General features: G+C 42.8%; 1 protein-coding gene across 1 annotated transcript; it reads right to left on the bottom strand.

Moving 5' to 3' along the window:
• Positions 1–10,238: 10,238 nt before the first annotated feature.
• Positions 10,239–13,098, bottom strand: LOC110521643 (proproteinase E). Its single transcript, XM_021599331.3, has 8 exons — positions 12,927–13,098; positions 12,659–12,747; positions 12,462–12,559; positions 12,175–12,303; positions 11,816–11,952; positions 10,815–10,957; positions 10,489–10,641; positions 10,239–10,348 (listed from the first exon to the last, which is right to left on the bottom strand). Exons 1-8 carry the CDS (start codon positions 12,967–12,969, stop codon positions 10,331–10,333), a joined length of 810 nt encoding a protein of 269 aa, XP_021455006.2. The 5' UTR covers positions 12,970–13,098; the 3' UTR covers positions 10,239–10,330.
• Positions 13,099–21,821: the final 8,723 nt, after the last annotated feature.

Consider the following 21,821-nt stretch of genomic DNA (forward strand, 5'->3'; position numbering starts at 1 on the left):
GACTAGGGAGGGATTCTTTTGAGGTGCCCTCTCAGTGTCAATCCTCCATGCAATGTACAGTATTCAAATGTTTGTAGACTGTCCCACGATAAATGTCCTTGCACTCTTCTGAGAATTTCAAGGACCACTTCAAGGACCACTTTAAAAAGAATGTTACACACTCTACATATTGCAACATGTGAAGTGTGAAGGGAGGTTGAGTGTCTGCTACCCTATAATACACACACTTTTACACAGGGTTAATGACGAACAGGTAACATCAAGTACTACAGAAACCTTTCCATGTGAGTGTTTTACAATTCATTCAGTCATTTATTAACCATTGATACTGATGCAATTAGTTTTCTCCATATGACTTAAGGAGTCCCACATTCTGTGGGAGGTACAGCTGAGCTGTGGCATAACCTTTACCCTTCATGGATTGGCCCTCCACCCACGCTCTAATAAAATCTTTATTTGAAAGGATTAAAACTGAGATTACTATATGATAATTTACAATAAAGTGTGCTGAAACGTTACCTTGCTCAACATTTTTGGCATGTAATGGTCTTATGAAATTATATACTCAAAATAGCATTCTATCTGAAATGGTCTTATTTAATTTCTCCGGTAATGTACTATTATGGAATGGTGGTTAATGATTGCCCAGAGGGCCTTTGAGTTGACACTGCGTAGTTATGTTTGCTGCACTGGCACTGTAGTCCAGGCAGGGTGAGAGAGTTTGCCTCCTTATCACCAGGGGCCACCAAGCCCTATAGTACCCCATTAGTTGTCTATAAAGCCATAAACACTCTCAGCTGCTAGAACTTGTCTCAACTAGTTCACCCTGAGAGGCTGTGGAAAGAAAGGCAGTATCTGCAGTCAAGGTCACCGTGAAGGCCTACCACACTGCCTTGGAATGATGGAAAACAATTTAGCCGTATCAGCACGCACAGTCACTCTGTGAACTCGACAGAATTCCTCCCTCTTCATTTACCTTTTCAGGTTTGGGATTAAAGGTCAACTGCCTCTTAGAACCAACTTCTCTGGTTTGAAATGGCCTATGTGGCATGGATTTGAGTCAGAAATTGTGTCAGAATTTGACTACGAAGTGTAAATAGGATAGTTTTGGTCAGTCTTGTAAGTGAGTTCGTCAAGACTTACTGGAGGGTTCGGTATGGATTAAGATGATGCCCACTTCCTTGCCCATTGCCCACTAACAGGAGAGAAGCAGCTGTGCAGATTGCACTCCATCAGCTGCTTGCGCACTATCCAATCATAGCAGCCAGAACCTCCAGACAGTGAGACAGATCTTCACATTATGCTGTGCCTCAGACTTGTCGCTAATGTTATATTGAAATAACCCTTGGCTTTAAGCCCTCTATGGAGTGGAAGCTTGCTGATGTGCTTGATAGTGTCAATCACTCGAGTCTGCCACTTTTTGGGGAAAATGGAGGATCGAGAGGATTAGAGCACACTTGTATACCAACTGCAACTTTTCAATATTCCAAACCCATTCACAAGCATTTGTGTCCCCCTCGACCTGTGAAAAAGGTCACCGAAGCACAAAAACGTCACAGAAGCACAAACGTTGCCACTCATCAGACACTTCATGAGCTGATTGTGGCTTGGCTGCGCAATGTGCCTGCTAGCTACTACTTTCTAGCTTCATTGACAAACACAGAGTTGGAACTTCGCTAGCTAGCAAGTGATTTTGGGCACTGATAAACAGTGTGTAAATTTACGATAGTTTGACAGTTTGCAGATGACGAAGTTGTAGACATGTTATTATTCTCAGAAATCAGTCCTGAACGCGCAGCCAGACCTTCCCGGCTAGATAGACTGTATTCAGTGCACTGACTAGTTTTTAATGCACATGTTTTTACTTGAGAAATACTGCACCAAACACCTTAGCTAGATGTACATTTGTGCAACTAAGACCTACTCAGCAAAAACGTCTATATTAAGGACAGATTTCTTGATTTATCTTAGATTAATTCTGACTATTTTAAGGAAGTGGCTATTTTGTTACTATGGTGACTCAGGAGGGACAAACAACATAACACTCCCACATTATACCACATCCCCAAGACAACTCTTGTTTGATTTCTGTCATGGCCACTAGCATTTCTTAATGAGCAATCTTAAAAACTTGTCCAAATCAGGAAGTGCATCCTCCCTTCAAGGTTTATGAAAAGCCTTATGTACTATATTAATATACTGAATGTGAAGTTGAGCTAACATTCATGTTGTTCATGCACTCTCATTCATGCAGTCTATTGGATGGGCTGTGACAATTTCAAACTGTGGACTGACAGCATCATCCTAAACAGTAGGGAGACCCCACATGGTGACAGTAGTTTACTAGGTTAACTATTTACACCACTATCACAGTACTTGCCAGTCTCATGCGGATTACAGTCTTTAACACTTTTTTGAATCAAAATGTTCTGAGAGCAGTGGTGAATTTGGCATGTAAATCTTGGTGGGGCAAAGATATTATAAGAAGTGGGATGCCAGCAAAGCCACTACACAACACAACACTAAACAACACATGAATTGCACTATAACGGTGACAAATGGTGCCCACAAACTGTCAGGGCCTACATAAAGCTGTCCCAACAGCAGTCCCAACATCTTACCACTGCTACACCTGACTATTGGCGGAGGCTTGTCTGGAAGCAAAACAGTTCATTTGGTCTCATTTACTGCCTTTAAAAAAAACATAGCTGATATGGTTGACTTACTGAAGCAGATGTGGTTTCTAATGACAATTTAGATGTACAAACTATGGCATAAGGGGATGACAAGCGGATAAGAGGCCATCTGTAATTTCGATTAAGATATTAATGACGTAGTCAATATAACTATTTTTAATTTTGTTATTTCACCTTTATTTTACCAGGTAGGCGAGTTGAGAACAAATTATTATTTACAACTGCAGCCTGGCCAAGATAAAGCAAAGCAGTGCGACAAAAAAACAATAACACAGAGTTACACATGGGATAAACAAAAGTACAGTCAATAACAATCGAAAAATCAATATACAGTGTGTGCAAATGGCGTAAGAAGGTAAGGCAAAAAATAGGCCATAGTAGCAAAGTAATTACAATTTAGCAAATTAACACTGGAGTGATAAATGTGCAGATGATGATGTGCAAGTAGAAATACTGTGTCACGATCGTTATAATGAGTGGACCAAGGTGCAGCGTGAGAGGCATACATTTTACTTTATTAAATGAACACAGAACAAAAACAACAAAATACCAAACGAACCGTGAGGCTACTGGTGTGCATACAGGCAACTATCTGTAGACAGGATCCCACAACTAACAATGGGGAAAATGGCTACCTAAATATGATCCCCAATCAGAGACAACAATAAACAGCTGCCTCTGATTGGGAACCATATAAGGCCACCATATAAATATAATTCACCGAGATGTCCCACCCTAGTCACTATCATGCCCCAACCAACATAGAGAATAAACAGCTTTCTATGATCAGGGAGTGACATACTGGCGTGCAAAAGAGCAAAAAAGTAAATAAAAACAATATGGGGATGAGGTAGGTAGTTGGATGGGCTCAGATAGCTGATGCTTAAAGTTAGTGAGGTAGATTTAAGTCTCTAACTTCAGTGATTTTTGCAATTCATTCCAGTCATTGGCAGCAGAAAACTGGAAGGAAAGGCGGCCAAAGGAGGAGGAGGTGTTGGCTTTGGGGATGACCAGTGAGATATACCTGCTGGAACGCATGCTTCGGGTGAGTGTTGTTATGGTGACCAGTGAGCTGAGATAAGGCGGCGCTTTACCTAGCTATGACTTATAGATGACCTGGAGCCAGTGGGTCTGGCGACGAATATGTAGAGAGGGCCAGCCGACGAGAGCATACAGGTCGCAGTGGTAAGTGGTATATGGGGCTTTGGTGACAAAACAAATGGCACTGTGATAGACTGCATCCAGTTTGCTGAGTAAAGTGTTGGACGCTATTTTGTAAATGACATCGCCGAAGTCGAGGATCAGTAGGGCAGTCAGTTTTACGAGGGTATGTTTGGCAGCGTGAGTGAAGGAGGCTTTGTTACAAAATAGGAAGCAGATTCTAGATTTAATTTTGGATTTGAGATGCTTAATATGAGTCTGGAAGGAGAGTTTACAGTCTAGCCAGACACCTAGGTATTTGTAGTTGTCCACATATTCTAAGTCAGATCCGTCCAGAGCAGTGATGCTAGTTGGGCGGGCAGCTGCGGTCAGCAATTGGTTGAAGAGCATGCATTTAGTTTTACTAGCATTTAAGAGCAGTTGGAGACCACGGAAGGAGTGTTGTATGGAATTGAAGTTCATTTGGAGGTTTGTTAACACAGTGTCCAAAGAAGGATCAGATGTTTAGAGAATGGTGTCATCTGCATAGAGGTGAATCAAGAAATCAGCCACAGCAAGAGCAACATCGTTGATATATACAGAGAAAAGAGTCGGCCCGAGAATTGAACCCTGTGGTACCCCCATAGAGACTGCCAGAGGTCTGGACAACAGGCCCTCCAATTTGACACACTGAACTCTATCTGAGAAGTAGTTGGTGAACCAGGCGAGGCAGTCATTTGAGAAACCAAGTCTGTTGAGTCTGCCGATAAGAATCACGGTGATTGACAGAGTCGAGAGCCTTGGCAAGGTCGATGAAGACGGCTGATGTCTGCACAGTACTGTCTTTTATCGATGGCGGTTATGATATCGTTTAGTACCTTGAGCGTGGCTGATGTGCACCTGTGACCAGCTCGGAAACCAGATTGCATAGCGGAGAAGGTACGGTGGGATTCGAAATGGTCAGTAATCTGTTTGTTAACTTGGCTTTCGAAGACTTTGGGAAGGCAGGGCAGGATGGATATGGGTCTGTAACATTTTGGGTCTAGAGTGTCAACCCCTTTGAAGATGGGGATGACTGCGGCAGCTTTCCAATCTTTAGGAATCCCGTATGATATGAAAGAGAGGTTGAACAGACTAGTATTAGGGGTTGCAACAATGGCGGCAGATAATTTTAGAAAGAGAGGATGCAAATTGTCTAGCCCAGCTGAGTTGTACGGTTCCAGGTTTTGCAGCTCTTCCAGAATATCTGCTATCTGGATTTGGGTGAAGGAGAAGCTGGGGAGACTTGGGCAAGTAGCTGCAGGGGATGCAAAGCTGTTGGCCGGGGTTGGAGTAGCCAGGAGGAAATCATGGGCAGCCATAGAGAAATGCTTATTGAAAATCTCGATATCGTGGATTTATCAGTGGTGACAGTGTTTCCTAGCCTCAGTGCAGTGGGCAGCTGGGAGGAGGTGCTCTTATTCTCCATGGACTTTACAGTGTCCCAGAACGTTTTGCAGTTAGAGCTGCAGGATGAAAAAATCTGTTTGAAAAGCTAGCCTTTGCTTTCCTCACTGACAATGTGTATTGGTTCCTGACTTCCCTGAAAAGTTGCATATCATGGGGACTATTCGATGCTAGTGCAGTACGCCACAGGATGTTTTTGTCATGTTGAGGGCAGTCAGGTCTGGAGTGAACCAAGGGCTATATCTGTTTTTAGTTCTAGATTTTTTGAAAGCGGCATGCTTATTTAAGATGGTGAGGAAATTATTTTTAAAGAACAACCAGGCATCCTCTACTGATGGCATGAGGTCAATATCCTTCCAGATTACCCGTGCCAGGTCGATTAGAAAAGCCTGTTCGCAGAAGTGTTTAAGGGAGCGTTTGACAGTGATGAGGGGTGGTCGTTTGACTGCGGACCCAGCTGAGATCCTGATTGAAAACAGCAGAGGTGTATTTGGCGGGCAAGATGGTCAGGATAATACTGTATCTATGAGGGTGCCCATGTTTATGGATTTAGGGTTGTACCTGGTGGGTTCCTTGATCATTTGTGTGAGATTCAGGGCATCTAGCTTAGATTGTAGCATTTCTTTAGCACTTTTGAAATGTACAGCGACAGAATTCAGAACATGGACCATTCTTACAGTATTCTCCCTATACACCAAGTCAGAACCGTTTGATAAATAAAGGGGGCATATCAACAGACAATGAAAGCGCTTATAAAGTGTTATGATTACATTTCTCCAGAACAGGTTATAGGCTACATGTGCACCACCAAGTCAGAACAGTAAGTGAAATTAAGAGGGGTAGATAGACCAAATGATTTGGGTTAGGCCATGGGCTACTAACAGCTTACTACACAAAATACACTTAGTATTACTTTCTTAGATACAGTATATCTCCCTGGCTTACCAAATCATTTATGCAGCAGCATACAATACATTTTTGGACTCATGTTGTGCTCACTTGAACAGGAAGGTTGCACGGCGGTCCTTTGTGGGCAAATTTTGTCATCAAAGTCTGGGATTCTTTGGATTTATCGTGCTTTCAAGACAACTGGGAACTCTGGGGAAAAAAACAAGGTTGAATCATGATGACGTCATTGATCTTCAGGTTGTAGAAAGAAGCTCAAGTTCCCGATTTACAATTCCGATTTGGATGACCATTCAAAACGTATTTCCCAGTCGGAGCTAGTTTTTCCCGGAATTCCCAGTTGTCTTGAACTCACTGAAATCAAGTTCCGAGTTAAAAGTTGTTTTAGAGCACCGCACAAAACATGCTTCATTGACAGCATGGCCAATGTTGAATGTTTATCATTTTAAACTTGGAAAAGAGTCCTTTAATCCCAGATTCGGGATCACACAGCCACTCCACTGAATAGCAGGCTAGTGATTGCTTTTCAATGCTTACAGTTAGCCTTCCAAACCACTTATTGTTGAATTTGCGATTTCCAACCTGTTGTGTAATGTATATGTCCAATGGCTGATGACTGATACGTTTTATTTATAATTTCTCTTCATTATTTATCTTCATATGACAAGGATTAAAAAAGGATTTGCCAGTAAATTGTCGACTTGATTCATGATGATGACTGCTAGCTAAGATTTTGAAAGTATGATGTTGAAATTTCCGCCGGTCTAATTTCCATTGCTTGTGTTTCTTGTGTTTTACCAAGAAGGAGAGTGATGGAGTGCTGCATCAGATGACCTGGCCTCCACAATCCCCCAACCTCAACCAAACTGAGATGGTTTGGGATGAGTTGGATCGCAGAGTGAAGGAAAAGCAGCCAACAAGTGCTCAGTATATGTGGGAACCTTGCAAAAGCATTCCAGTTGAAGCTGGTTGATAGAATGCCAAGAATGTGCAAAGCTGTCATCAAGGCAAAAGGTGGGTATTTGAAGAATCTCAAATATAAAATATATTTTGATTTGTTTAACAATTTTTGGGGGTTACTCCATGATTCCATATTTCATGGTTTTGATGTCTTCACTAAAAATAAAGAAAAATCTTTGAATGAGTAGGTGTTCTTAAACTTTTGAACGGTAGTATATATATATATATATATATATATATATATATGAGGGCAGAACCGTTCTGCCATCATGGCGTTCTAGTCTGTACTTTTTGACTAGAGCTGGAGCTGGTGATAGCAGCAGCTGGTGATCACCAGCAGAGGGTGATGAATGACTGGTAAAAACACAAATCAGACTCACTGCAAAACGTTAACATACTATATATTCACATTTCCGAGATGTGGTACATCTGGTAGATAGAGGTGACTTTACTTTCTCTCATAACAAAATAACATAATTTAGCCTAGCAAGAGCACAGTATAGCAGTTACAAGTTAGGACTAACATTTCTCCTTGTTTGTCCAGTTAAATCATAGTGTTCTGAGAACAGCCCTGGCATTGTGCAGCCTAGCTCCTTTTGTCCCAGCAGCAGGCTGCATCCCCACAAGGTACAGTATATTACCCCCCCCCCCCCCCCCCCCCCAGCCCAAACTCATCCAGACATCTGCATACACACACAATCCGCTAGCATGGTTGAGGACAGGCTATGAGAAACTCTAGTCATTGCTTCAACCAGCATAAATTCTCCCCAGATCAATCCCCATAGAGATCCTATTAATTCTATGTCAGTCCCATTGTGTGTAGACCTATATCCCAACCAGCTGTCACATGACACCTCAGGGCATGTTTCAAGTTTCCATCCAATGATAAAATGTTTTCCATGTGGAAGTGGGCGTACTGTACTGTATACTGTTGTAGTTATGTATGTAGCCTATACTTTGGAGTTTATCTCCAGGAAAGTAATGCTAAAAGGTAGTTAGCTTACCACAGAAAAAAACAATATAGGCTAGCTACTAGGAATATAAATTACTGTAATAGGCCATTGTTATCCCAAATATAATCCTGCATGGATCAGGCCATGTAGCATAATAGTGCTGGGAGCACTGCAGGTTGCACAGAGGCAAAGGTTTAATTAAAGTGACATCACCACATCGTGGTTAACGCTTGGTCCTGATCACAGGGTTCTGCCTGAGTAGAAAACTGCTGACTGGAAAACAGAAGGCCTTTTGACGGTAATCGTTTCACACAATTCACATAGGCCTGCACAGCAACGCTTTAGAAAAATGTAATATAATGGCAGAGAAAAAAATAAACGGGAAGGGGTGGGGCCGGGGGGTGTATATTTTCCACATCATCCCATGTTTGATCCAACCAGTGGCGAGTCGTAGCAATTTAAAGTCAAGGTTAGCCATCACCACCAATTTATCCACTTCCCCCCGCCACTGGCCCCCTCCCATACTCCCCGACTCTGCTCTTTTCCCGCCCGCTCTATGGCAGGGTGCCGACGCTGCCACTTCTCCGGCCTCGGCGGTGATTTATCAGCAATGCTCCCTCCAAGGCGCTCTATATGGACGGCCGCTTGTTTATCTCAGATCACGCAGAAAATTAGGAATGAAGCCGTGACCCCTGAAGGGGGGCCAGTCATTCACCACTTCCACTTTTTTTTTTTTATATTTATTTAACTAGGCAGGTAGTTAAAAACAAATTCTTATTTACAATGATGGCCTACCCTGACCAAACCCTAACACAGATGACGCTGGGACAATTGTGCGCCTCCCTATGGGACACCCAATCACGGCCAGGTGTGATACAGCCTGGACTCAAACCAAGGTCTGTAGTGACACCTGTAGCACTGAGACGCAGTGCCTTTGACCGCTGTGCCACTTGGGAGCCCACTCGGGTCACTTCTCCTCCAGGAATGCAAAAAACACAAATTGAGTTTAATCAGACAAAAGTAACGCTGACAGGTTACTGTTTCTTGATACATTCACATTAAAAGTGTGATTGCAAATGTTCATGGAGTGTGAATACGTGCTAATCTCCAGTAAACCTACTGATGAACAGTGCCATAACTAAGCCTGCATATGAGGACACCGAGGGCCGGACCTCAGTAATTGTGGGGTCTCAACTTACTGTTGAGAGTCAGAAGAGTAGAAAACACAAGGTGCAGTTTCGAAACTTGGTTGTGCATCAGCAGTTTTCCTCTTGTCATATGTCGCTCACTGACAGTCACTCAATTAGCCCATGTCAGTAAAACAATAATTTGATGGGTAAATAGTTAGCCAGCTATCTAAACTTGTAGTAGCCAAATCATGGCCGAGTTACCAACAGGGCACACAGGGCATGCGCCCAGGAGCCCTGACCTAATTTTGTTAGCCACTCTTACTCAGATATCATATTAACATGGCAAAATGTGTAGAATTGCAGGACATCTGTATTTTAAACTGCAAACATCTCTCCCCACCCCATGGCAAATGTGTAGAATTATAGGAAATTCGCTGTGAAACTTTTTTGCAAACTAATTTGTTAACTTTTTCATAGTAAAATATTTTTTCTCCCAACAGATCTATAATTTAATCCCTCTGTACGCATTAAATTATAGTTTTTAATCCTGGTTAATGTGAGTTCATGTTCATGCTAATTGTATAGCTAATAGGTTGTGTTCGTAGATTGACTGAGGTGAATTAAGTAACCAGTGTGATAATGCATTTTTTTTAGAGTTGTATGGAAGTGCAGTGAATGGGCTTCAACTTCCTTAACATTTATTAGATGGACCTAAAACTTTGACCCTGGTTATGGCCCTGCTGATGAAGGATTTCGTAATAGGCTACACTCAAATATTGAGGAAGAAAACGTGCAATTTAGACTACTATATCTAAAAGCCTAAGGTAGCAAAATATTAACTAACCCCAGCATGTGACCACAAGGTCATCATTATTTTCACATGACCTATTTCCCCCCTCCAAAATATTCCTCACCACAGATATAGCCACTAAAGTCTACTATTCCTCTACCAACCAGGCTCAGACTCCTGCCCCAATTTATAAAGAACACAGAAGCGGTACAGAATCTGAACCATGGGCATATGATTTATTGGGCAAAATGTATTCATGGCGTTATTACAAGATGGTCATCTGCCAGCCTCCGAGATACAGTAGGATCCTTAATAGTAAAGCATTGTCTGAGGAGGAGACAGGAAAAACATGTTTTGTGTGTTACAAATCATGTGTAACTTTGCTGTGCGTTACACAGATCTGAGAACAGTGGTTGAGCATGTTATAGGTCAGAGGTGAGAGGGAACTGTATTGTTACATGACTTACATTGCTGAGCCAGTCAGTAAAGGCTGAGATGCGGGTGAAGACGGTTGGTTTCTTCACCTCGTTGCAGACACGAGAGGACACAAAGCTGGTCACGCCCTGTACGTACCACTTACCATCAGCACCCTTACAGTTTAGAGGACCTCCAGAGTCCCCCTGCAGACAGAGATAAGGGCATGGGGGGGAGGGGAAGAGAGAGAGGGGGATAAGGCGAGAGACAGAAAGTGTTTTACAAACATTGGTTATTATGTCATACAGGTTATGGTGACAGTTATATTACTGTATTATCATATGAATATGATCTCAAGATGTGTTGTTGCCTCACTCACGTTGCATCCTGACACTTCACCCCCTCCAGCACAGATCATGGTGTCCTTCACCACCATTCCCCACCAGTCACTCTGCCTACACACACTGTTCCCCACCACGGGCAGAAGAGCCTGCTGCAGCTTATCAGGCATGGGACCATGGGCTAGAACAGGACAGGGAGGGTACAGTTACACACTATACACTGGAACATAAACACAGGCCTCGGATGTAGGATCTTAACTTGATCACACTTTTGTTGCTGTGAATTATTTTCCTGCACAGCAGAAAATCCAAACTTGTAGTGTATTCGAGGTTTAAAAAGGCTTATAAAGTTTGTAAATTCCACTTTAAAATGTCAACACCTACAAAAATATGTCCAATCATTATTATTCACATAATAATTCACATTTACTGTTGCTGCAGGATTATTTTCCTGCTGTAGCAAACTGGCCCAAATTATGACCCTACGTATATCTGTATACAGTACATTATGTCGATGTATCATATTCACTAACAGCCTTATATTGTATATATCCACACCCCATATATCTTAAAGGGATAGTGTGAGATTTTGGCAACTAAACGCTTTTTCTACTTACTCATGGATATCTCTGCATGCAGTTTGAGGGAAGTTGTAGGTATTTTCGTGAGCCATTGCTAACTATCGTCATGTTGTATGATGAGATCTAAAAACGGAATCCATGAATTCATCTGAATCTGGGTAAGTCGTGTTGTGTGGCTTAACATAAACAGGCCAATATAGCATTAAATGAAACTTCACATGCCACAAGCCCACAGTATCCACACAGCCAAACATATTTAAAAAAAAAAACATTTACCAGAGACTTTTATCCAAAGCAACTTACACTAGTGCATTCATATATTTTTCATATGGGTGGTCCCAGCAGCAATCAAACCCACGATCCTGCAGTTGCGAGCACAATGCTCTACCACACAGGACTCTCGCTCTCTCTCTCATCATGTGTAACACCAGAGAAGAATGATGTATGTGATATCTTACTGTAGAGGTTTCCCCAGCCAGAGATGAAGCATGCGTCTCCATGAGCAGGGATCTCTCCTGCCTCAGGAAGGCAAGCCAGACCAACGTTCTCATTCATGATGGGAGCCTTGTCCAGTTTCAGCAGGGCAAGATCATTTCTGTGAGAAAAAAACCAAGTTGTTGTAGTCATCCACATTCATGCTAGTTTGCATATTATGGTTGCAGTTGCAATATCCTATGTTGTTCTTGAAGACATAATGTTGCTATTGGTGGTTGTGGTAATAGTGGCATTAGTTTTAGTTGTGGTAGTGATGGTAATAGTAAGAGCTAGCTGTTGCTGTGTCATCAGCATTGTTTTGGTCTATCAGATGGACACTCACCCAGCGGCGACCATGTTGATGTCCCAGTCGGGATGAACCAGGATACGCAGCACGTCTCTGATCTGCTCAGTTCCCTCCTGTACACTCTGGTCATGCTCTCCCATCACCACGCGGTACACATCTCCAGGCCTGCATGGGGAGAACACGCCAAACATCACAGAGAAACATTAAGTTCTCTTTAATGACATCTATACTTTCCCAATATTCTGCTTCACATTCGTGACCTCAACGACCTCTTTTTACTCACATTCTCTAGTAATACCTCACTCTTCCATTCTGGCACTCACCATACGCAGTGTCCAGCAGTCAGGACCCAGCGAGAGCCAATCAGAGTGCCCCCACAGGTGTGATGCCAACGGCTGCCATGCTTCACCTGCATTGAAATCTAAGGATACAGATGCACAGACAGTAAAACAGGTAAAGACAAACATGATGAATGTATGGTTCAATGGACTTATGCAGGGAAGTAATTCACTGTTTTCACCTGCCATGGCCAGCTATGGGCGCGGGCATCCTCTCCATTCACAATCCTGTTGGTGTTGGGCTCGAAGGTGGGAGTACCACAACCATATGCTGAGAAACATGCAGTCCACGGTTAGAAGCATGATATATTTGCACACAAATGTTTTTGTGACTTTTATCCTACAGTGAAACAAACGTAAATGGACATAAATGGCCATGTCAGAAGTGATGATGATGTGGTTGTTAGCATTATGCTGTCCTTAGTGCTCAGAGGCAAGTGTGTTACTCACCGTAGGCTGCCAGCAGCAGCAGGAATACCAGTCTCTCCAGCATGGTGGCAGTCTGTCAGTAATGTGGAGCGCTGACCCACAGCAGTGAGCTCTTATAGTCCTGTCTGTTTGTCACTGTCAGGCTCAGCTCCAGACACTGTGACCAGCCCAGGCTGTCTGTGGAGCACTTATCATGTCATGTTGCCAATATTAGCTGGGAAGAACCTCCTGTTCCCCAGATGCTCACCTGGCACTAACCTGTACTGTACTGTACTGGAGTTACAAACAGAAAAGGCTGACAGGGCAAAGGAGAATGGAAAAATTGATTTAGGGGGACAGGTCATAGCAGAGAGAGGTTAATGTGAGGGGGACAAACTCTTGTCAAAAAGTTTACACAGTTTACCAGAGGTTGGTAACAGGGATATATACACTGTAACTGGCATATGCTGTAGATACCTGTCATTGACCAAGTACAATACAAGAGAAACAATCGTGTAACAACCTTATCTTTCTTTAATAAAAAAACGTGGAATATGTGTAAGTCGGGCCGCGCTCCCGGTGAATCTGGAGCCACCTCTTTACACCTCTCCCAGACAGTATATTTTCCTCCTTGGGGGAATTAGCAGTGTTCTCTAGAGGGGACAGCACACATCCATACATTTCCCCTTTAAAAGAAGCAGAGCAAATCCATATTGGCCTGAACAGCTAAAAGGTTCTGTTTGTTTTCTCGCTGCGTTATAATAATTCTCCAAGTCAGATATTTTGTTCACTGATATATGGAGCAGACATATAAAATAAGAAAGGTGTATTTTCTAATGTACATGTTCTGTTAATGTTAGGCACATTAGGCAGGTATAGACGATAGGGAAACATTTGTCAGACTTATGATTGATGATAGCTCCCTTCTGTCTCTCTCTCTCTCTCTCTCTCTCTCTCTCTCTCTCTCTCTCTCTCTCTCTCTCTCTCTCTCTCTCTCTCTCTCTCTCTGTGTGTGTGTCTGTGTGGGACATGCTACCTGTCTATTCTCCATATATTAGACTGTACATTTGCTCAAGAGTTCCATCTGACTTTCATCAGAAAGTAGCAGTGCTGAAATGACCTTCAGATTTTTTCCCTCTATTAGGGCGACCTTCAGAAATACTTTGTAAATCAAAGCGTCCTAGGAGAGAAACAGTTAGCCGGCTAGCCGCAGTAGCTTGTCTGATCGATGTCCACCCGTAATTTAAGACAGAAATAAATTATCTGCCTTCAACCTTCACAGTGTAAGGCCAACTGACCAAGTATATCTGATAAGTTTTTCAGATATGACAGGAATATGCAGTTAGGAGCCCAGAGACTGCATGGGAAATCATTTCAAATGGACAGCTTTGATCCATAAATCAGATAAACTGGTGAATGTCCTGTTTCCTGTTATTTACATGAGGGATATCAGTCATTATTGTAAGGCTAGAACATGGTATAGGGAATAAACTCATTAAGTAATGCGTAAAACAACAGACGTTTGCCCCGGAGAGGAAAGGGGTGATACATCAAATTCTTGTTTAAGAAGGATTGGTAATTATATTTGGCAACAGGGACAAATTCAACCATGGTTATGTGTTTAAGATACATTTTACAGGATTTGGGCCCATATCTTCTAATCATGACTCATAGGCATAAATTCATGTTTATAACTGGATCCTTGGTATCCTTAATGTCCTGTTTCAGGTATGCTGTAATGTACACAGAATATATTTCAACATGATGGATGACTCAATTAAATAAAGTGGTGAATTCAACTTTTTACACTTAACATCTTCTCCTCCTTACATCAATCCATCACCGTCCATCTTCAGGAACGCCTTAGCTTACTGCAGATATTTCAGATATAAACACAATCAGCCCCATTTCACATGAAGGGTTTCATCCTGCCTTTTTTATAGAGACAAATTGATTCATTTGTAGCTTTGCCACCATCCCCTCCATTTGTCTGTGTCTATATCTGTGTATGTCTACAGTAGCTCTCTGATGAGCACCACCAGGCTACGGGTCTGTGTGGATGGAAAAGCAGAGTAAGATGGCAGCACCATCATGACGGCTCCAGTCAGAGTGTGTTATGTCTAGTTGAGGCTTTGTGAATCACACCTGTCAGGCTTGCCAACAGTTTTCCGATCACATTTTTTTTTTTACATTTAATCCCCCCCCCCTCTTCTCGCTCTATTTCTCTCCCCCTCTCCTTCTCTCTCCCCCTCTCCTGTTCCTGGTTATCGAGAGCTCAGAGTTTTGGAAAGTCTGAATTGATCCGTCAGGTTTGGTTCTGTGCAACCTGAGCCCACTCCAGTCCCGGCTCCTCTTCTCTTGACGCCCACTACACTACACTTGCCAAACATGGAACTTATTATTTCTAATTACTACCACCAACGTTGGCTTGAGGTTATCAATGAGTGGATCTGAAATACACTCTTAGAAAAAAAGGTGCCATCTTGAACCTAAGGGTTATTCGGCTGTCCCTATAGAAGAACCATTTGAAGGACCCTTTTTGGTTCCAGGTAGAACCCTTTTGGGTTCCATGAAGTGCCCTTTCTACAGAGGGTGCTACATGGAATCCAAAATGGTTCTATCTGGAACCAAAAAGGGTTCTCCTATGGGAACACCCTTTTGGAACCCTTTTTTTCTAAGAGTGTACTTAAGGAAATCCCAACTGGAGAGCTATCCGCACTAGAGCTAAAACAAACACAGGTTAATTGCCTTATCTTGCCTCAATGCCTTTTTCCCCCTGAAATGTATTTTGTTTTCTTATGTCTTGTTCTGATTGCAGCTCTGTGGTGAGGTCATCGGGAGGCAGGCAGAAAAGACTACAAAGAAAGTGGGGAAATGTTGTCTGTCATGGGCTTTCAAGCCAAGTAAACAAGAACTATAAGAAAATAACAAACCCATCATGCCCTCGTTTGATAGTTGGCACGGATACATGAAGGAAAGGAAACACAGACCCAAATAAACACACCCTCCCTCTGGGCCTACAAGTGGGAGCTTCACCTCTACAGTTCGGCTTTCTATACACCTCTCTCCATTCAAATTAAATTCAAAGTGCTCTCTCTCTCTCTCTCTTTTCTTTTGGCCCCCCTGTGGCTGACAACACAACCACTCCACCCTGCACCTTTCCCAGTTAATGTCCCCCACTGGGCTGGTCTGAAATGGGTGTTTTCACTCATATCTGGCTCCATTTGGGCACCTTGAGGCTCCTGTGGCTACACTTTTCAGCTTGATTAATTGCCCTCCCCTCTCCCCCCTCTACCCCCCTCCTCTCTTTCCTCTCTCCCCTATCTTCTGTGGAGCCTTAACGAAAACCTTGTTGGACAAATTAAAAAACGGTTTAGTCTGGGTCTCTGGCTTGCAAAATGAACCCATAAACACAAAGTGCTTTGGTCATTTAAGACAGAAGCCCTGTGATTATCTCTGCTCTTTTAACTCGCAAATCAAACCTGGGTTTAGCCCCCGGCCCTGAGATGCCAGAAGGTGTTTCAGCTCTACCTACCGGGACAGAGAGAGTGGAAGGAAGAAATTCCCTCGTATACTAACCAATCAAACACAATCTAACCAAGATGACAGAGTCCTTTGTATAAAGACTGAGCAGTTTGCAAGTTAGTGACAAACACATCAGTATTTGGCTAGATTCTGCTAAAAGTTGAGAGAGTAGTGTAATTAACAGCGCTGGTTAGTGTTTTTTTTTGTCATGAATCTTGCAGATCTGCAGAGTGGTCATAAGAAATCTGACTTCAGAAAAAATCTTCACCCTAGTGGGTGTGACACCTACTCCCGTTGCCTGCTGCACTGCTGCTTGGATTCCACCTGGCGCTTTTGTTCACTTCCTGCCCTGGCCTGTCTCCCCCTGTCTGGTACAGGTACCCCCGCCACACTCCCCCCTCTTTCCCGAGTTTTCACTCGCCTCCAGCACACAGGCACTGTTGAGACGAGTGACTCTGAACTTACAATGGCTACCCCCAAGTCGTTATATTTTTTTCTTGTGCTTTATGTTATTTGCCTCATGACTCCTGCATGCTTTGTTGATAATAAACTTTCTTATTTACCTAACTGTGGGACAGACTATGTTTGTAACCACACTCGGGACTCTGACTCTCTACTGGTTACATGGACTCTCGGCCTCTTGGCCATCCTATTCTAACCACCTATCGCTGGCTTTGTATTCATGTTACCTGATGACATTTCTGTACAACATGATCTTGTTGCCATCTAATGCACATTCAAATGTCATACATTATTACTGCAAAGCTCTCCCTGTCCTCTGCCGTGCCCTTATTATATTACTGGCCCATCTACTGTTGCTAGCCCCAATTCTGATGTGTGCTCTGATATCTGCTTCACTGATTTCTGCTCTCGAAAAAGCCTAGGTTTTCTGCACGTTAATACTGGAAGCTTATTACCTAAAATGGATCAGTTGAAAGTGTGGGTTCACAGCTCCAATCCAGATGTGTTGGTCATTACTGAGACGTGGTTAAGAAAGAGTGTTTTGAACACTGATGTTAACCTTTTTGGTTATAACCTTTTTCGGCAAGACAGGTCTTCCAAAGGCGGCGGAGGGGCAAGGATACCAAGGATCACCTTCAGTGCTCAGTTGTCTCCACCAAGTCTGTCCCCAAACAATTAGATTTCTGGTTTTAAGCATTAAACTTTCAAATAGCTCTTTGTTGAGTGTTGCTGGGTGTTATCGTCCTCCATCAGCACCGGCCTGTACCCTACCTGCCCTAAGCTCTCTCCTAGCCCCTTACACTAAGTCTGAATTTGTCTTGCTAGGTGGCCTAAAGTGGGACATGCTTAAACCACCTGACCAAGTCCTAAAGCAATGGGACTCCCTAAATCTTTTTTTTTTTTCCCCCTGCCCCGCTACAAAGTTTCTCCCTGCAGGCGGTCACTGAGTCCGAGGTTCTAAAGGAGCTCCTTAAACTCAATGATGTCACCATTGCCTTTGATTCTAAACAATGTTGTGCTGCTATTTCTTTTGACTTGGCCAAAGCTGTTGATACTGTAGACCATTCCATTCTTGTGGGCCAGATAAGAGGTAAGGGTGTCTCAGAGGGGTCTTTGGCCTGGTTTGCTAACTACCTCTCTCAAAGAGTGCAGTGTATAAAGTCAGAACATCTGCTGTCCCAGCCACTGTCTGTCACCAAGGGAGTACCCCAAGGTTCGATCCTAGGCCCCACACTCTTCTCAATTTACATCAACAACATATCTCAGGCAGTAGGAAGCTCTCTCATCCATTTATATGCAGATGATACAGTCTTATACTCAGCTGGCCTTTCCCCTGATTTTGTGTTAAATGCTCTACAACAAAGCTTTCTTAGTGTACAACAAGCTTTCTCTGCCCTTAACCATGTTCTGAACACCTCCAAATCTAAGGTAATGTGTGTTTACTACCTCTGAGGGTTTAGTCACCTCATACAAGTACTTGGGAGTATGGCGGTACACTGTCCTTCTCTCAGCACATATCAACGCTGCAGGCTAAAGATAAATCTAGACTTGGTTTCCTCTATCGTGATCCCTCCTCTTTCACCCCAGCTGCCAAACTAGCCCTGATTCAGATGACAATCCTACCCATGCTAGATTACGGATTATAGATCGGCAGGTAAGGGTGCTCTCGAACGGCTAGATGTTCTTTACCATTCAGCCATCAGATTTGCCACCAATGCTCCTTATAGGACACATCACTGCACTCTGTACTCCTCTGTAAACTGGTCATCTCTGTAAACCCTTCACAAGACCCACTGGTTGATGCTTAATTATAAAACCCGCTTAGGCCTCACTCCCCCCTATCTGAGATATCTTCTGCAGCCCTCATCCTCCACATACAACACCCGTTCTGTCAGTCACATTCTGTTAAAGGTCCCCAAAGCACACGCATCCCTGGGTAGCTCGTCTTTTTAGTTCGCTGCAGCTAGCAACTGGAACGAGCTGCAACAAACACTCAAACTGGACATTTTTATCTTAATCTCTTAATTCAAAAACTCAATCATGGACACTCTTACTGACATTTGTGGCTGTTGATGTCTCTACCTTCTTTCGCTTTGTGCTGTTGTCTGTGCCCAATAATGTTTGTACCATGTTTTGTGCTGCTACCATGTTGTGCTGCTGCAATGCTGTATTGCTACCATGTTGTTGTCATGTTGTGTTGCTACCATGCTGTGTTGTCATGTCTTCCTGCCATGCTAAGTTGTTGTCTAAGGTCTCTCTTTGTGTGGTGTTGTGGTGTCTCTATTGTCGTGACATGTGTTTTGTCCTGTATTTTAATTTTACAAAAAGGGTTTTAAATCTCAGCCCCCTGTCCCCACAGGAGGCCTTTTGCCTTTTGGTAGGCCGTCATTGTAAATAAGAATTTGTTCTTAAGTTCTTAACTGACTTGCCTAGTTAAATAAAGATTAAATAAAAAAATAAAAATAAAAATGCCCGAGCGTGCAAAGCTGTCATCAAGGCAAAGGGTGGCTACTCTGAATAATCTAAAATAAAATATATGTTTTGTTTTGTCTAACAATTTTGTGGTTACTACATGATTCCATACGTTATTTTATAGTTTTGATGTCGTCACTATTATTCTACAATGTAGAAAATTGTAAAAATAAAGAAAAACCCTGGAATTTCACACGCAGGGAAGAAATATGTGACATGTTGAAGTTGATGGTGGGGATGTTGAGCATCGATCTTTTTCTAGGTGACAGTGTATCAGTGTGTGGCCTTGATGGTCCTACAGTGTGACACCAAACCAGAGCAGTAGAGGTGCTGTGTGATCCACGATTGATATGATTCACAGATGGTGTGGTCTGGTGGCTGATGACCGGCTGGTAATATATGACTCTTCTCACATGTTTACCACGACAGACCCATGTAGAAGCTGCATATTGTATAGGTGATGGACAGTCTCTCCGTCCATCGGTCTCTCCATCCACCCTTCCCTTTACTCTGAAACTCCAGTTCTCTCCATCCTATGGAGGACAGAAGTCCTTGAACGGGACAGTGGTTATAACAATAAAGCAGTCCAAAAGCATGCCTCTCCTTCCTCTCTGTTTTTCTCCTTACCTTTACCATGCGCTCTTTTGCACTATATCCCTGTCTCTGTTTGACTGTATACACATTGGCCAAGAGGAAGAGAAGGACTTAAACATGCTTATTTAACCTCTGTGAATTCAGTTTATATTTAACCAAATTCCAGTGTGCCAAGTGTCTTGAAACCTCACCGCGCAGCACAGCTCAGCTCCGCCTGTGTTTCTTGTCCTAATTCCCTTGGTGCTTCTATCCAAAGCCAAATGTAAATATTTGGGGAATACTGTAAAAGCAGCATGGACGTCTGAAACATGTTTCCAGAATGACTCCTCAAACAAAATGGCTGATTGCCGTTCTTTCCTAAATGACAGCTGCCTTAACAATATTAACACTCCAGCTGTGACTTTGTTGCTCCATCTGTGTATGTGCGTGAGTACATGCCTGTGTGTGTGTATGCGCGTGGGTGCTTCGTGACTGTGCCTGTCTGTATGCAGGACAATTGTGTATTTGTGGAAAGATTCTCCCAGTATGTACATTACCAGTACGTGCTTTTGTGTTGTAGTATTTAAAAAGAGCCCGATTTCAATTTGTCAGTCTCTTAGGCAGCAGTTAACCTAACATAGCAGGCGTAAAAGAAACACCTGAAACTATATCCCTTACATACATACTGGTCTTGAAGAGAATTTAAAAAACCTGTCGGGGGAGGATCTCTTCTGCACTGTTCAACCAATCCAGTAAATATGGAGTTAAGATGGAATGTCGTCTTGTTAACGTCCAAAAGCGGAAGTTCTCTTTCCATTTCCCCTGAAAACCGGAACATCTGGTTTGACGGGGACTCGGCAGAGGCTATGCAGCGGTTAGAGTGCCATGTGAACGTGTGGAAAAATAAAAAATACAATTCATTCCATTCCCCACCCCCAAGAACCCCCTAATGCACCAACAACCAAGAGAAAGAACTAAAGAGAAAAAATAAAAAGACAGAAGAAAACAGTAAACAACAATGCAAATAAAATATATTTAAAAAGTAAACAAACACAAAATAAAATAAAAACAAAGGACATCAAGGACAACTAAAATCATAACAGCAATGCCAACTGTATATGTTTGTGTGCATGTCTGGCACTATTACATGTATGTGTGTGTTCTTGTATGTGTTTATTTGAATGAGAGTGTGTGTATATGCACATGTACAAACACCTGCACGGCATCAGCCTCAGGTAAACCGACATTAGTTGTAAAAAACACTTCCCCTCAGTGTCATTCAAACTGACTTTTTATTATGTTTTATTTGTACATTTTTTTACTTTTATCTTTGACCATCATTCTCTCTCTCTCATTCTATCCCCTCCCACTTGTCTAAAACGTGTGTGTTTGTGTGTTATGAACTGAACAGATGCGTTCTGGAGAGAGCGAGCGAGAGAGGCTCTTTTTCAGCAGGATATTTGTGCTTCTCCAGTGCATGTGTTAGGTTCATAATGGGGCCATTGAACTGCTCCGGCTCACCTCACACTCTCCCAGTGACACCTGCAACACCCCAGCAAATTGGCAGGCTGTGCCGCTTTAATATGCTGTGCTGTGAAGAGTCCGTAAATCAGCCACAACTGAGCTAATACCACAGCATTAAGACCAGGAAGGGAGAAGCCATCCAGGTCAGGCTGAGGAACACTGCTGTGCTGCTCCAACGCTGATTCATTTAAATGTTTTCGCAAAGTGTCATCACAACGCTTAAAGGAAAACTCCACCCCAAAATAATATTTTGGTATTAGTTTCATTAGTCCATTGTTGATATAGTCCCAAAATGTTTTACATGTCAGCAATCAAGTTTCCAAGATATATAACTTTCAAAATATAGAAATACGGCCGATATGATGCATTCTGCATCATATG

The sequence above is a fragment of the Oncorhynchus mykiss genome, chromosome 4, assembly GCF_057628025.1.
Source record: "Oncorhynchus mykiss isolate SJ-2025 chromosome 4, ASM5762802v1, whole genome shotgun sequence".
In the NCBI taxonomy this organism is placed as follows: domain Eukaryota; kingdom Metazoa; phylum Chordata; class Actinopteri; order Salmoniformes; family Salmonidae; genus Oncorhynchus; species Oncorhynchus mykiss.

Bases quoted from the DNA above. Each gene is read 5' to 3' on its own strand.
- LOC110521643 (XM_021599331.3), bottom strand. From the start codon at position 12,969: ATGCTGGAGAGACTGGTATTCCTGCTGCTGCTGGCAGCCTACG. The intron at 12,304-12,461 runs GTGAGTGCCAGA...CTCCCCATGCAG, and splicing joins ACTGCTGGACACTGCGTATG to GCCTGGAGATGTGTACCGCG. The intron at 10,958-11,815 runs GTAAGATATCAC...GTCCTGTTCTAG, and splicing joins TGGCTGGGGAAACCTCTACA to CCCATGGTCCCATGCCTGAT.